Source organism: Oryctolagus cuniculus, chromosome 9, assembly GCF_051225735.1.
Source record: "Oryctolagus cuniculus isolate XC-2025 breed Fujian yellow rabbit chromosome 9, ASM5122573v1, whole genome shotgun sequence".
NCBI classification, from domain to species: domain Eukaryota; kingdom Metazoa; phylum Chordata; class Mammalia; order Lagomorpha; family Leporidae; genus Oryctolagus; species Oryctolagus cuniculus.
In genome coordinates, this window is record NC_142875.1 from 78,262,947 (window position 1) to 78,279,453 (window position 16,507).

The window sequence follows — 16,507 nt, forward strand, 5'->3', positions numbered from 1 at the left end:
TCAGACCCAGGTTTTCCTAGGAGTTTACAGACCTTTTAATTCAGAAAGAAACTGAACACACAATGGATCCCCACTTGCTGCCCCTAAGTGAGAGTTCTTTAACCATCTGCATGAGAGAGCCCTGACCTTGGCCTTTGATGCAGCCAGTGTGTTCCGTGTCTTCTTACCAGCTCACTCTAGGAAGTAAGAGAGAAGCAGTAAGCTACTGAAGTGCAGGGAATCCATTTAATCTGTTCCACTAAACTTCAGAGTAAATGGGCAAAACTTATTTAGGCCTTTTGCAGGAGAAGAATTGAGTTCTGTTCCTAGTTAGCAATGCAATTATGAGCAAGTCTCTTCACATGCCTACGCCTCAGTTTCTGTGCCTGTGAGGACAGAGAGCATTAGACAGAGATGCCTTGTAAATCCCTTTTCAACTTTAAGAATTCTCTAGATCCAATAGAAACAACCACCAAAACTTTATTCCATGACATGTGATCGTGACCATGATATGCTTCCAAGAAGAAGTGTCGTGAGAATGCTAGTGAACCATGCAACTGAAATCTCAGGAGCGTTCAGACAGGAGTGCTCATCTGCAAAGGTTAACCTTTAGAAAGTTTCTGGCCAGGGAGATTGGCAGGGGTAGGTAGAACTGACCATTTAAGCTGGGATAAAGCAAAAGAGCTAGGCAGAAGGGCAAGTAAGGAGGAGGATGTGGGATTGCATTTATAAGCATTTGTACAGCCGAAAGTGAGATGAGGGCAATGGGTCCCTCCAACAAGGGCTGAGAAATAAGTGCCACCAGCCTCTGGATAGGACAGGTTACAGTATTCATGGAGAAATGATCTATTCCGTGTCTGCAAGCACGAGTGTGACTGGTGTTAATTAAGTAGGCTATCAGAAATGTCATAAAAACTGATGGAGATAAGCCCCAAAATGATATATAGAGGGCTCTTAAAGATTTTTAAACAGAAGAATCAAAGATAGATTTTAATATCTGCAAACCAGTTATTTAATCATTGTGAGGAGAAACGAGTGAAATATTGAGAAAGTGCCAGTGACAGTAAGGGAGGGAGGGAAAGTTCTCTGAGTCAAGTTCTAATGTGGCTTTCTGCTCTGACTTGCAATTATTTAATTTTAAAATACTATCTTACCTCAAATTGTTAAAAAAAAAAAAAACACCTAAACACCTTACATTTCTGAGAGCCTTGACTGTGTAGAAAGCATTTGCACATCCATTTTTACTTACAGCAACTCGGTTAGAGAAAAGGAATTATTTCTGCTCCTTGTTTGACAGATGAAAGAATTGAGTGAATGATTCACATAGCCAGAGTCGGACAGAGCAGGACACAAAATTCCTGACCACAAGCCCCATGTGTTTCTTTTTTCCACATCTGACTGCCTCTGTTCCCTCATCAGAATTCAGTCCAATGCCAATGACTTTTTTTCATTCTCAAGAAAGTAGAAATAGAAATAATTTTTATGACCAAGAGAAAGTTTATATTACTCTTGGATTAACTACAGAATGCTTTTTATGTCAGTCAGACTAAATAGATGTCTGTTTTTTTTACAAATATTCAACTCCATACAAACAGAGCATTTTCAGTTTGTTTTGAAAGCAAAATACCATGTGTTGTAGTTTTACAATGTTTTAAAGTTAGGAATTTGGGCTTATGATGCTAAAAATATCATAAAATCAACGTACAGAAGACCAAGAACTTAAAAATTCAACAAGTAGAAGAGTCAAAGGTAGACATTTCAACGAGTTATTGAATCATTGTATTAGCAGTCTAGTGGAACGAGAAGTGAATGATTAAAGCTTATTTTCCTCATTGGTTTGTAATACTGTTATTTGGTGTGTGGATAGTTTTTAAAGTACAGCAGTTCAGCCTAACGAAGCCATTTACTGTACTGATTCTACACATTGCCTCTCTTTCTCTCTTTATTACTTCATTTTGGAACTTTGATTGCTCTATTTTAGAACTAAGATTGCTCTAATGCTATACCACGATTGTTTCAGAGGCTTAGTTTTCACTTTGTTCTCAGAACCAGGCTGGCTATAAATTTATCTCAGTTCTTTGAAGAAGCTAACAGTAAATTTTCAAGAGGAAAAATGGTAGCATATATCCCTGCAGAGGAAAAGTAATCTCTTAAAAGCAGAATCACCTCCAGGCTACATCCTTTTAAAGAGAGACTTTCAAACAAGGACGCCTTCAACTTTTATATGTGTTCTATATTTTTCTTCAGGCTTTGTACCTGCTCTTCTGCACTCTGTGTAAGCTTTCCCTGTAATGACCTATTCCTCCTCCCCACACCCATTAAATCCATGATGCAGTCATGCTGGTTCCCATTCGGATGTCATAATAGCTTCCAGAGTTACGGCCAGATAGCACATCCTGGGAGCATCTGAGGTTTGCTCAGGGAAATGAGGCACCCAGGCTGGGAGATGGAATACCTACGCTGAAAATGAACTTTGTAAAGGGAAATCCATGCGAAGGTTTCCCTTCGGTTTAATTGCATTCAAGGCAGTATTCCATTTCAGGCTTCAGTTTCATTAAAATTAAACCAATCCTTTCCAGAGACTCAGCCACACTTTCTCATCACCAGATAATAGGATCATTTAGAGTGAGGAGGCACCAAAAGAACAGAGTTGAGTGGGTGGCTCTGGTTTTGTGTCTGACAACTTCATCACGTTTCATCTTTATTGTACAGCTGCCCGAGCTGCATGTTGATCAGTGTGGCCCGAGGGGCGTCCCTACTTGTCTCTCTCTCTCTCTCTCTCTCTCTCTCTCTCACACACACACACACACACACAGGAGTGAGGCTGCCACTTTGCAGGGGGAAGCTCTGGCTAGCCAGGGAGCCAGCAAGGGTAAATAGATATGGAGCTAGCAGAAGTCCGCACAGGACGAGGGAAAGGTCTCACCTATGACATCATCCATCCTGCTTGTGCCAGCTGATGTGATTAACAGGTCCTCTGAAGAGCTGGATATGGGGGAGCAGAGAGTTCCCCAAGAGTGGCTACAATTGCCAACAAAATTGAGCCCTAATGGACATGTGAACTTAGCCAGCATATTTTTGCAACCTCAGAAAGTACTAGAGTGTATTTTGCCATTTCCCACGGCCTAATTGCCCTCTTTCTCATTTTATGCCCCTGCTAGACCACCGCTCTTGATAAGGAGAGGCAGGTTTTCCGACGAAGACGCAACCAGGATGTGAGGAGCCGGTACAAGGCACAGCCCGCTCCGCCAGAAGTCACCTCGGAATCGGAAGACTACTCCCCAAGCTCCTCCGAGACTGTTCGCTCCCCCAACTCACCCTTTTAATAAGACCCTTTTACTCAAAGTCCTAGCTTAACCCTTTGAGACTCTGAGGTTGTTTTTTTTCCAAATTTATGTAAAACAGTTTCATCTGATCTATCTAGCACTCAAAGCTTGAATGGCAGAACAGACAGTGTGTTTTCAGGTATCTTCATGGCAATTTCCCCTTATTGAATGGCCCAGGGGGGTTTGTGAAGATTGTGATTTGCTGCTATAGGGTCCTCAAAGGGTTAAGGCTAATTTGCAGTTTTTTAAAACATAGAAGCAATGAATGTTTTCATCCTTCGAGCTAGATCTGCAGTACGTATTAGAGCACGTTAACCCTCTGAGTGCATAGAATTTTACTGAGAACCCTTCTTAAGGAATGTTTCCGGTCTTTGGGTGTATACACACATAGTTCTTGATGCTGCAGAGCATGGGGTGTTATTAGATGCTGAAATATCCAAACAGGAAGGGCATCTGGAATGATACTCTTGCTTGTCCTCTGTGGGTTTAGAACATGGTAGGCCTATAACTTGGACATAGGCACCCCTCTGTCTTCTTCACAATCCTATTAAGAAAGGGATTTTTTTTAAAAAAATTGTCATTGGAGGTATAACTATTAGCTACAGTGAGTCCTGCACCCTGAGTGGAGGGAATTGGGTGTGTGGTCAACAGCCTGACTCAAGAAACAGAAGGGGCCCCTCCCCCAAATCATCCCCCTATGAAGCTGTACTAATGATGCCCCAGAAATGCTGCTTCCACATCAGCTGCTGCTAGTACCAGAACAGACCCTCCAGGAACCACAGTTTGTCTCGTGCTGGGTGAATGAGGGTCTGCTGCTCGGTATCAGACATCTACCCAGAAGAAACAACTGGTAGAAAAGAGCAATAAATTGCCAGGTGCTCCACAGGGCTGGAATTTCTAGCAGAAAGAGGAAACAAGATCCTGTGCTTTTTCTCACCTGTTTTTTCATGCCCTGTGGTTGTCAGTGTGAAATCCCCCACTGAGTATGAAATCCATACATGGGAGAGCTGGGGCAAGTGCTTTGTAAGATGGCCAAGCACAGTGGGAACACAATCCAGAGGCATACCACTGATATGACAATGCCATGTGCTACCTGTTTGGTCTCCCAAGAAAGATCAAGATGGAAGACCCAGAAGATAACCCTGAAGACAGATCTTCCATTCCGGAAGATGGGTTTCCTACACCACTGTTTTCAGTTGTCCAGGGGAACATGGATTTGTCTTGGGGCCAAGCCCTGTCTGAGGCCTGTATTTTCACTCTGGTTACCAAATCCATCTCCCTAGCCTTGCGTTTCCAGGCCTGTGTTTCTTCTGGAATGTAGGAGTATTGCATTTCAGAATGGGGGCCTTCGGCTTCCTGTGCATTACCACAGAGCTCAGAGGAGAGAGTACGGGGTCTCAGGAGGCAAGGGCCAACTCGAATGTCCCCAATTCTGTGATCAGAGACAACCAGTGAGTGGTGTTTTATGAACTTCACATCTGGATGGCTGAACAGTCCTTACGTTTCCTGTTTTGCATATGCTTTAGAATCTGAGAGCCTTGAAATTTCTGAACGACCATTCTATGGTCAGTTCTTCATTTTCAACCACACATTGATCTTCAGTCACTGCTTTTTATTCTTAAACCCTTCACTATGTTAATACAGAAATTAGTCATCATATGCCGTTGTCTTGGCAACACAGCCTCCCAGAGTGCTGCTCTTCCACATGTAGGTTCATCTCTATGGACTGTGTGGTCCTGATGTGTAAACAGAGGTTTTCTCTCCTTTTAGAGAGAGTCCAGAAATGATCACTTACAAAACACGAAGTAGCATTAACCAGTAAATCCACAGAGTCGTTTGAGGGAGGGAGGTGTAGAAGGCAGAGCACAGAACACCAGGAAGGCTGCTGGTGTGTAGGTCAAGTCCATGTTACTTGACTGAACTGTTAGAAATGACCACTTTCTCTAGAACTACAAAGCAAAGCACTATTCTAAGGCTGAGGAGTGGCTGCCGAGCTTGACTTCAACTCTGAATGTGCCAGTGTGCAGATTCCTTCGGGTTGAGATCTACCTGAGTAGATTGTTGTTTCCTTTATTTCTCTGAATTACGGCCTTTCCCGTGCGCACTCAGTGTGTTGCTGCGGCATCTAGTGTCCAGACCCCTCAGTGCATGGCCCGGGCTGTTTGCCATCAACTCCTCGGGGGGCACTGTGGACGGTGCAGGCTGGGGAGTGTTTCTCAGCACAGGGCCGACAGGCAAGCAGCTCAGAAAAATGCGGGGCTCCTTCATCCTGGGGAGCCCAACACAGCAGCTACAGAATCCAAGTGACTATGCTGAATAAACAGTGGAATGTGACCTGTCAAGTAGAAATATTGAGTAATCAGATGGAATGCAATCTTTCCAGCATTAAGCTACCAAGATCCTGAATGTCAGAGATGTACTCAGAGGGTTAACAGACAAGCACAAGGCATGCTGATTACGTTGGTGTATCCAGATTGCTTTGCTTTTAGCCAGTGCTTTCTAATTTTTTTCTTGACATTCTTGGGATAGTTCAAGTTTGAAATAATTAAGTGGTGGTGTTCTTTAGGGAATTTCTATAACCAAATTGATCTTATTTTTTATTTCACTTATCATAGAACAAATATGTACCATTATGGCAGTGTATCTCTGTAATTATCAATTTACTCATCACCACAAGTGTTTCCATATTTTGTTTTCCAAGTATTTACTATAGCTGTTATGGTGGTGGCCTGGTGATGGGGACTGTCTTTCCTTTACTGACAATTGACCAACCATATGGTATTTTCAAGGGAATTTCAATATTCCTCTTTTCAGTTTGATAATAGACTAGATAAGGAAGAACTCCTTCATTACTTGCATCATGTAAGTCATCTCTGTAGATGAGAACTGTTCATATTAATGAACATGTTTTTTCTCAGCATTGTAGCAGAAATCATTTTATTTGTTATGATCAATGAATATGTGATTTGCTCCAGATCATTAGAAGGAAAAGTAAGATCTCCATCATTGAACATGTTTTTGCCATAGCCCTCATCTAACTTACACGTGGTGCATATTAAAATAAGCAAAGAAAAATGTGAATAAACTACTGAAAACACTTGGTGTTTTGTATTCAATGAGACCTTCCTGAAACCTGCTCACCACCCCCATGGGTGGTGGCTAACAGGCCCGTCAGATATTGTTGAAAGAAAGCAATATATCCATGAATGAAAGCTAAAATTGCAATCCTTTGCCCTTTGAGGCATATTTCAGTTGAAAGAAAAAAGAAAGAAGAAAAATTGGCTTAGAAGGTCACAAGAGCTACTGTATGACCAAGGCTCAAGCACATTAAATCACGGTTGTTTGCTGGCCAATGGCTTCCATTAGACAAGTCTATCCCCAGAGTCCAGGCTCGCTTATGTTGAGGGAGAGTTTTCTTAATATTATTGTGTTGCCCCTAGTCCTTCTGTGGGTAAGGATCTGTCAACATTTCCATGATAAACTCTTATTCTCAAAGGTTTTTAATTTGACCATAAAAATGGGCCCCAGGCTGAAGTTTGCTCTACAGGGCCTGCATCAAGGGGTGAAAGTTCACTTCATTCTCTTCCCAACTTTTTCCCAATTCTCATGAGGAAAGAATAATAATTTTAAAACTCCAGTACATCCCCTCATTAGTTGTGACTGTAGAATTTTGGACAGTACCAAGATCCAAGATGGTAGTACTACTGTAATTATTCATTTGGATGTAGCATTTTTTTTTTAGTTGATGGGTCACTGGGCATGTATTGTAAATAGCATATCCTTTCTCTATGTTTTTAATCTTTTAAACTGCTACATGTTTTTTTGGACCAAATATTTTTAAAAACTTGAAGTTGGTCAGTTTAAAGGTCAGCCTTTCTCACATACTGTCTGCCATTTCCATTAGGAATTTGGGGAAAATACTCTCAAGTAGCCCCTTGTTTTGCATGCAGTATGCAGGGTCAATGTGTGCTTTTTGGAGCTAGGGCTTTCTGATTTAATCATCGAAATCTAATCTATTGGGGAAGATAGTGATTAAAGGCACTTCCAAAGTTAACATTTTTGTCAATTCACATATGAAAAGAAAAGCATAAAGTATAACACACTTCACCCTTTTTTGGTTAAAGCAAATGAATCAACAAAACTTGAGGACACACTAAACAGTTAATAACTGCGTATTTGCTTTAAAAATTGGATCAGTGGTGCTCACCAATGAAACAGTGACAAATGGGTCCCGAGGACTGACAGAAAGAATCTTGGGTTTGTATGTAATTACATACTTGAGAGGAAGTACTTTTAAGTCGGTCTTTTATTTTTTAATCATCTCAGATATGCAACCATCCATCCAGCAACATTAAGGGTCACAGGCTGGTGGGAAACAGGAAATTTAGAGTGGAGGCTTAGAAGGCCTCTGGTTGGGGTATGATTTTTGTAATTTGCGTGTTTGGTTTTGTGTTTGTGTTTTCATTTTCGTTTTTCTTGTTGCTGAGCTTCGACACTGAGGATGCCATGGTGGTCATTTTCCGCAAGCAAGCCTCTAACTGACAGGTGTCACGATCATGAGGTTTGCAAAATCTTGCCCACGGAGACAAATAGAAGATCCAGTTTCATTCTTTTTCCCTAAAGAAAGAACAATCTCTAAAATAAAGCTAACTGTACATTTCTACTGAGACCCTTAATGTTGTTTTAATGTAAAATTGTATATTTTTGTCTGTGATATACTTTATGAATTTAAAGTAAGTAATAGATCTAAGGCCTTCACTGTCAGTATTAAAAGAAAGTAGAATTTTAAAAATGATGATAAAGATGCTATAATGTCAATTCATTCCAGTCCAATTGAATGTGGTAAGGAAAAAAAAAAAATCTTGAATGGTTCTCTAGGGACAATTTCTCACTTGCCATTGACATTAATCTTTGGTGTATTCTCAGAAAAAATAAAAAGAAATTGAAACTGGTCCAAAGGTTAGAGTCATAGCCTCAATAACTTCTTTAAAATTTTTTATTAGGAAATTAATAATAGCCTTTTTCATTCTGGCTGAAAGAAAATTATTAAAGGATTAGTTGAGTGTGAAATTAAAGAGTATTTTGCTCATGCATACTGAAAAGGGGGGCTGGGAACTTGCTGCATTTAAACAAGTTTCTGAAAGGTTTCAATTTGATGTGTGAAAAAATTCAATGTTTCCTTTGAAAATACTGAATTTATCACTTGCTGCATGGATCAGATGGTATAAGTTAATCTTTGATTTTCAGAATCCTAATGAAATAACTTTCAAATGATTTGTATCCATGATTAAAGGTGGAATGAGATCCAATTTTCCCCCTAATCCTTTGGTTTAAGTGAATAAATGTAGGTTAATGTGGAATGAAATCATCTGTGATATATCATGTTCATTTATCAACTGAGCTTTTTTGATGTTGCCTGTTTTTATGTAAAACATGTTCTTAAAGTTAATAAACTATTAGTACTTGGTGTATGAACTACTATACGTAATACCCTAGCTGCAGGGTCCATGCCTCGGTTTGTTTTGCCATCATAGAGTAAAATTTCATTTTTAGTTCAATTCAGAATTGATACATTCAGTCCACGAAGGAATAGCCCAGCTGTGTTCTTGGGAGGGAATTCTCTCTATGCAAGGCTTTAAAAATTAGTCATGCAGGCAAAGTGTAGCTTTCCCACATGTCCTTCATAGCACAGTGTGTATTTCATAAGCATAATTCAAAAACAACTATTCCAAAAATGTCCCTTTTCATATATTACCTTCCTGCCTGGGCCAGTGACTTGGATAAACACAAAGAAATCGAATCCCGTCCGGCCCTATTTTATCCTTCAACCTATGTGCCCGAGCTCTCCAGAGAAGAGTGGTGTTTTAGCCACTAACCTGTAATTAGCTGCCATTTTTCTAGCAATTTCCCATTAGGCACTCCATGTGCAATATTGACCTTAGAGAAAATTGCAAAAGCTCTACCATGGAGTAAAGTTCTTTCCTACTGAGCTTTTCAATGCTGGGAGATTGAAAAGGCAGTCAGAAAAAGTGACGGCAGGTCCCCTGGTGTCCTGGGAGGTGCCAGCATATCCGCACGGGCTTGTAAAATTAGCAGTCACCTTCCCTGCAATCCGCAGGCTGCCACGCGGCTGCTGTCCCCCTCTCACTCCTCTGGAGTGAAGTCACTGGGTCCTTTCCACGCTCTCCTGGCGACTGCTGTGAGACAATAGCCAACGCGATCTCTCCCTAAGCATCATTACCTTGTTTTATGAGGCTGGCAGCTCCGCCAAAAACCTGCCATTGGAAGAAAGACGGGCCTTGATGTGAGGACTTCAAACACGACGCTGGGCTTGAAGGTGATAAAACTGTCACATATGGGAACTGGGGAGCAGAGGCCTTCCACCAGTCCTGGCCGTTCGGAGTGGTCACTGGGAAGGTGACAGTCGTTATGTCTGGAGGAGGGTGCGTGGATAACAAGAAACAGGCACAGGAACATCCTGGAAGTGTTCTTGCAACATCTCCTAAATGGAAGTGGGACTTTGCTCTATCTTAGAAGGTGCACTGCTCCCCCTCCCACCCCGACACCCCCTCCAGAAGGAGGGAAGAGGAGGAGCCACACCCAGCCAGCTGGACCAGCCAAATCCACGCTGGCCATCAGCACTGTGACAGATGTCCCGGCCAGCTTGCCTGCACTTCCAAATCATTCATTCAAATGTTTCTTGAGTGAGTGCCAACAGCATAGAAGACACTTCCTTTGGGCTTAGCAGAGTATCGGGGAAACCCCATTGTCCGTTTTTATCTTTACTGCGCATCAGCAGACTTTCAAAACAAGAAAGCATACCTTGAAAGTTTGCCTTTTTTTTTTTTTTTTTTTTTTGAGACCCTTAGTTCGGGGCTCAGATGACAATTATGCCCACACCCAAGCACGGCCTTGTGTTTCCAACCGCTTGGACTCTCTAACTTGAGGATGTGTGTTTACCATCTGCCTGATCGATGGTGTGCACACCCCATGGCACTCTTGGCCTGACTCCTGGGCTCTGAACGAGAAGGCCTCCCGGAGTCTTCTCTGCCATCTGCAATTAGCATGTGGTTTCAACACCTAACCATGTCCTAACACTGCCCTATGTCCACGAATCCAGCAGGCACTGGTGGGTCCCTGCTATGAGTGATGCGCTGTGGAGGCCAAGGTGAGAAGACACAATTCCTGATCTGAACAATCTCCTCCCAGTGAGAAATCCTCTGCGCTGGATGTCTTGGCGTGGGGTGGCTGATTTATCACTCACAGATGGCCGAACACCAGTTTGTCAGGGGCAGGGATCCCTACCGGCCGAGCCTGGCTCTCTCAGCATGTGCAGACCGAGCCGGCTGCCTGCAGGCCAGCCATCAGTCACACGCAAATACACTGGTGGCCCGCTCTGTTACAACAATTCAAACGTCACCCTCAGACAACCACAGAAGGAGGAAAAGACAAAGAAAAGGAGGGAGAGGGGAAGGAAGAAGAGAAGGAGGGAAGGAGGGAATAAAGTCTGAGACCCAAGTTGCCCACATCTTGGGCTCTGGCATATGCATTATTTGGAGAGGTGAAAAAGAAAGGAAATATCAATGTTTCTCCAAGTATGTTCCTCACAACCAGTCCTGGGCCATGCTGTGTGGGAATCCTAGGCCTTGGTATGGATTTTGCATGGCCTTTGGTCTCTTCCACATTCTTCATCCAGGCACACAGCCCCCTGTGATACAGTGGACAACTAGCAAGATGCCATCAATGCCCTCATCAATGCACTCCTATTGGAAGCAGGAAGCGGGGCATTTTACTGTCCATTCTCCTTGGACTTTTAAGATCCTCTTGGAGGACCCTGTCCATACCACTTGGAAGGACATACCCTGGGCCTTTCCCACTGGAGGGTATTTCACCCCCACCCACCATCTGCCATCCAAGATGAGTCAGTGATGTCCACTTCCATGTTCCAGACCCTTTGCTGGACGCTGCAGCACAAGATGGAAGACCCGGCCGCTGTCCCTCCCATGCTCGCAGGCCTGTGTGGGCAAGCCCGCAGGATTGGGGTGGTGAGAGAGGAAAGCAGGGCGGGACGGGGCACTTGGGGAGGTCAGCTAAGTGCAGCAGGGCGGTAGGAGGAGGCTTGCTGCAGCAGGTGCTCCTGAGTGACAAGTGCCTGATGGACAAGCAGGCCTCAGCCCAGAGAAGGAGCAGGAAGGCATTCCAAGCCAGGGAGTCATGTGTGCAAACACAGCTTGAGAGAGCATGGAGTGCACAATGGAGCTGCGAGAGAAATGTTTTTAATAAAAAATTTTGTTTATTAAAAAGGCAGAGTTACAGGGAGAGAGAGAGAGAAGTGTGTGTGGAGGTGGAGTGGAGGTAACATAGAGAGGATCTTCCATCCACTGGTTCATTCCCAAATGGCTTCAAACAGTCAGGGTTGGGCCACACAGAAGCCAGGAACCCGGAACTCTGTCCATTCCTCCCACATGTGTGCAGAGGCCCAATCACTTGGGCCATTCTCTGCTGCTTTCCCGGGCTCATTAACAGGGAGCTGGATGGGAAGTGGAGCAGTCAGGACTTGAACTGGTGTTCATACGGGATGCTGGTATTGCAGATGGTGGCCTAACTCACTATGCCACAATGCTGGCCCAGAGGCAGGAGAATTAAAGCCAACCCTAGCAAGGCCAGGGTACTGCGCAAAGCTGAACCTCTCAAACCCAGCTGTCACAACCGAGTTGCGGCTGTCATAGCAGAAAACTGATACAGGGACTGGCCTGGTTCCCAGCTGTGTAAAAGTACTCCATGTCTCAGGTAAATGGAAACAGGAAGCAGCTTCAGATGCCAGGTCCCCAGGGCTGGCTGAGGAGGAGGTGGAGTGGGGTGCATGGCTCTTGAGGGAATATTAGAAACCCCAGGCACTTCCTGAAATGATTTTTGCACAGTCGTAGTTGTGGACGGACACAGCAGGCAGCCTTCTGTGAGTGCCTGCCTGCAACACAGGGTATCTCCTGCTCACAAAGCTCACAGCCAACCACTCCTGGGGCTGGGGGTGGGGGGGGTGGGGGGGGTGGGCAGATCAGTCTTTTCTGTTGCTTCTCTTTGCCTCTGGAGAGAAAAAGAAGGGAGAGAGAGAAATCCACTGACCCTGAAAATCGCTCTCTCCCTCCTTCCTGGGCAAACGCACATCGTCACCTCTCCCTTACAGCAGGGTGATAATTAATGTTCCACCCAAGAGAGCTTTCGCTATTCCATCAGAATTACCTGTTAATTTGCAGGATTCTTCTGATTAAGCAGTGAAGATTTCAGCGCCAGCTCATCGTCCAGAATGTGAAATATCGTTGCCTTTTCAACAGGTAAATCAAGGCCCAAACCAACCTGGACATTTTCAATTTTTTCTCTCGACATGAGCCCCTCTGTTCCCACCATTGTGGATGTACCATTTTTTAATAACATTTTTTTCTAAGTCCTGAGCTGTCTTGCTGAGTGAACTCTTTTTTGCTTCTGGAAAGGTTTCTAGTATTTCTATTTATTTTATAGAGGAAGGTAACAGTTCATATTGACTTTTTAAATTAGAAAACTGACTATTTCCTGCCCAAGATGGGAGAGAGGCTCTGTTGATTTAAAGTCCTTCTGCTGCCCTGTGGTGGTGTGGCCTCTCCTGCAGGGCCTACGTCTTGGCACGCTTTTCTGCACAAATGCTCCCAGCAGGTGTGGGAGTCTCAGGGTCTTCTCACCACACAGCGGCCCCCTCTCTCAGAATGTTCATGCTAAAAAAGTCTGGTGAAAACTCACCCGAGGCAGGAAAGCAAGGATCACCCACATAACCAGCGTCTCAGAATGTCCAGGGATGCATTCAGAAAGGTCGGAGAGCCAAGCCGCGGGGGCCCAGGTGGCCAAATGATCGGGACTGCGTCTGTTCACCGCTGAGCCTCAGGAATCTTCAGAACCAGCTGACCAGAGCTGCTGTGCACCCCCGCCCAAAACCAGAGTCCAGCAAGAGCCCTTGAGGCTAAGCGATCACTCCCATTAGTCACACTCTGAGGACTGCCCGCCTCAGCTCTGTCCCCAATCTGTCAGCAGGGCTGGCTCTAATGGGTAGGAACTTTCCAGGTGAGGGAGAGGCCAGGGTCTCACAGGACTATGTCAAGGCTCCCTCTACCAGCACCTGCCCTCTCCCAGCGCTCACGTCCACTCATCTGTGTTTTAACAAAAACAGCCACTTAAGTCACTGCATGGCCAAGTTCAGTTCCCCTTCACCTGCTCTCTTCCCCAGGGGCACATCCATTGCCTGAAAACCATGAGACTTCACCACACACTGAGGGCTTCACTTCTCATTAATGTGGCCCTAAATCCAGACTGGCCTCTGGACAAACTCTGACCTTGAACTCCACCAAGCCTCTTAAAGAGATCTGGGGGTTTAGGAATAATTCCCAAGAAGGAACTATTTAAAGAGGAACCAGGTCCCCTATTAGAGCCCCAGATAATCACTCTGAGGAAATCGAAGCACAGTTGGTTGTTCAGTGTTCTGTATGTTCTGACAAAGGCCCCATGGACAGCGACTCAGGAACCCAGGCAGCCTTGAACTAGAGATGAAGTTTTTCCATTTTAACATCCACGACGCATTGACATTTCACTTGAAGGGCTCACAGCTGGCATTGCTGCTGCACCTGTGCCACTATGAGTTTCTCCTCTACACAGCACCAGGTCCAGGGACCATCACTACTTGGCTCTCCTGAAAGCATGTGTGTATAAGTGTGTGCATGGTGTATGTATGTGATCTCTATAGATGTATGTGTGTAGATGTGCATGTATATGGTGTGTACATGTGTGTAATGGGTGATGTAGATGTGTGTGGGTGTGTGGATCTCCACAGGTATGCATGTGTGTGTACAGAGATGTATGTGTGTATGCATGTGTATATAGGTATGTATAGGAGTGTGTGTATGTATGTGACTATGTGTGTTCATGTGTATGTGTACATGGATATATGCATGTACGTGTGTGCAGGTGTCTGTGTATGTCTAAGTAGGAATGTATATAGATGTGTATGCATGTATATGTTGGAGCTGTTTGTTGTGGAGCTATATAATGTGTATAGGTATTGTAATTCATACGTGTGTATGTGCATAGGTATGTAGGGAGGCATGTGCATGGGATGTGTGCAGGTATATATAGCTCTGTGTGGGTATATATGTGTGTAGATGCATGTTCATGTGTGTAGGCAGGTATGCATGTTTGTAGTTGTGTGTAGCTGTGTGCGCAGGCATATGTGTGTGTAGGCATGTGTGTAGATGTGTGTGCGTGCATGGGCAGGTGTTGGGAGCCATGATAATAAAAGATAGTTAGCATCCCCCCACGCAGCCAGCCCCCTGGATGCTCGGTTTCCCTGCCTTTAAGCAGCGACTGGTCAGCCCCCATGAGGCCGACACTGCCTCTCCCTCAGTGCCCATCTCAATACTGCGCTGTACTTGGGACATGGTTCCTCACCAGCGCTGGCCCCCTAGAGCTGTCTTCACTGTCCTGTATTGTCTTACGCTCCATCCTCCACATAAGCACAGGAGGCAGCTGCAGTAACCTTAGATCAGAGCAGGCAGCCTCAAATGTCTCGCCGTAAATCAGGAAGGTATAGTCTGGCATGGAGAAAACGAGGCGCTCCTTCCATCAGCTGGAGCAGTGCTGCTCCTGTTGGGGGAGGGCGTCTCTGGCCCCCAGCCTCCCCGACTGCTGATGCCTTCACAGATACCTGATGTGAAAGGCTGCCTGCTGGCTATTGGCATCTTCAAAATGTTTACCTGTGAGCCACCAGACCGTTATCTTTCTCCCACGCACACCCAGCTGTAGCAATCAGTCAGTTGCTCTCTAATATTGACTTTCTTTCTTCCTGCTGGCTGGGCTGACAGAGGAACACCTGCTGGGAAGGATTGGGGGTCCCTGGAGAGCGGGGCACCTGCTGTGCCCTTTATCTGGGCACATGGGCATTGATGGGGTCACAGAGGAAAGGGCCACATCCATATGTGTAAGCAGAGACCCCTTTTATGCAGTAGATGGAAGCTTCTGAGGACAAGAGTTTAAACTCCCCCTTCCCCGGGAAGACAAATACGTGGGGGCTTCAGAAAGCACATGGAAAATGGAACTGAAAAATGTATTTTGGTGTAAAACATTTTTTTTTAACTCCATGCATAGTTTTCTCTTAACACACATTTTCCATGAGCTTTTTGAAGACCTCTCATATTTTCCTGTCTGGTTTCAGCCACGCCTAAAGGAGTAAACGATGTTTCCAACAGAGAATTCTGAAGTCCGCAAATCAGAGCTAGTTCAGTCCAACAGGACACTGCCAGCTAGAGCCGGCAGGGCCAAGCTGTCTTCCCAGGCATTGCTACAGCTGGCTGTAAATGTCCTCTAGCGGACTCCAACCTAACGCCATAGCCACCCATGAGGATGCAAGGAACACCACCTGGAGACAAACTCCCCGCTTTGCACAGGGTCAAGAGTCTAAACAGGGTCTTCTTAGGGTACAAGTCCAAAGTCTCGGTTGGTGGGAAATATGACCGCTGAGGATTTAGTGAGACCCTCTATGCCATGTTCAGTAATGAACACCCACTCAAGTTCTATAGCCAGGACGTGATGAGTTCAGATCGATGTTTCTAAAAAATGGTCCTGTCAACTGAGTGGAGGGGGCTTCAAAAAGGGATGAGCCTACCCTGTGGGAAACCAGTTAGGGACTCATGATATCTGAGGAAGACACAGTGAGAGTCTAAAGGAGCCCTGGCACTAGGGAAATATTCAAGAGGCTAAGTTGATCAGCAGAATGTGTTTGATGCAAGTGACAGGAAGAACCTGGTCTACAAAAGAGGAGGGAGAAAGCGGTGTGTGTGTGTGTGTGTGTGTGAATATGTGGAGGTCAGGGCGTGTGGAGTATTTGGAATTCAGTGGGCCCATATCCAGGCTGGACACAGAGATTCAGGAGTTGACACAGTCGTGGTCACTGGAACCTAAATAGTGAATGCCATCACCCAGAGCGACCATGGATATGGCCACAGAAGAGGGCTGAGGAGGGAACCCAGAACATTCCCAACAGAGAATTGTGAGACAGGTCATAAAGGAGGGAGACAGGGTACTGTGAGAGAACCTGAGAACAGAATTTAATGGAGATGGGCAAAGCTTCTAAGAGGAGCTGCACCTTGAGCTGAGATTAGAAGGATGAGGGCCGGCGCTGCGGCTCA

The 16,507-nt window shown here is 44.9% G+C and overlaps 1 protein-coding gene across 3 annotated transcripts in view; it reads left to right on the forward strand.

Annotated features, from left to right (window-relative positions):
- DCLK1 (doublecortin like kinase 1) overlaps positions 1-8,780 on the forward strand; it is a 391,925-nt gene extending 383,145 nt beyond the window's left edge. For all 3 annotated transcript variants that reach the window (XM_008273546.5, XM_008273545.5, XM_017350169.4), the window contains one exon: positions 3,141-8,780. In XM_008273546.5, the coding sequence (XP_008271768.3) occupies positions 3,141-3,198 (58 nt within the window). In that variant the 3' untranslated portion in view covers positions 3,199-8,780. The remainder of the gene's footprint in view (positions 1-3,140) is intronic.
- Positions 8,781-16,507: the final 7,727 nt, after the last annotated feature.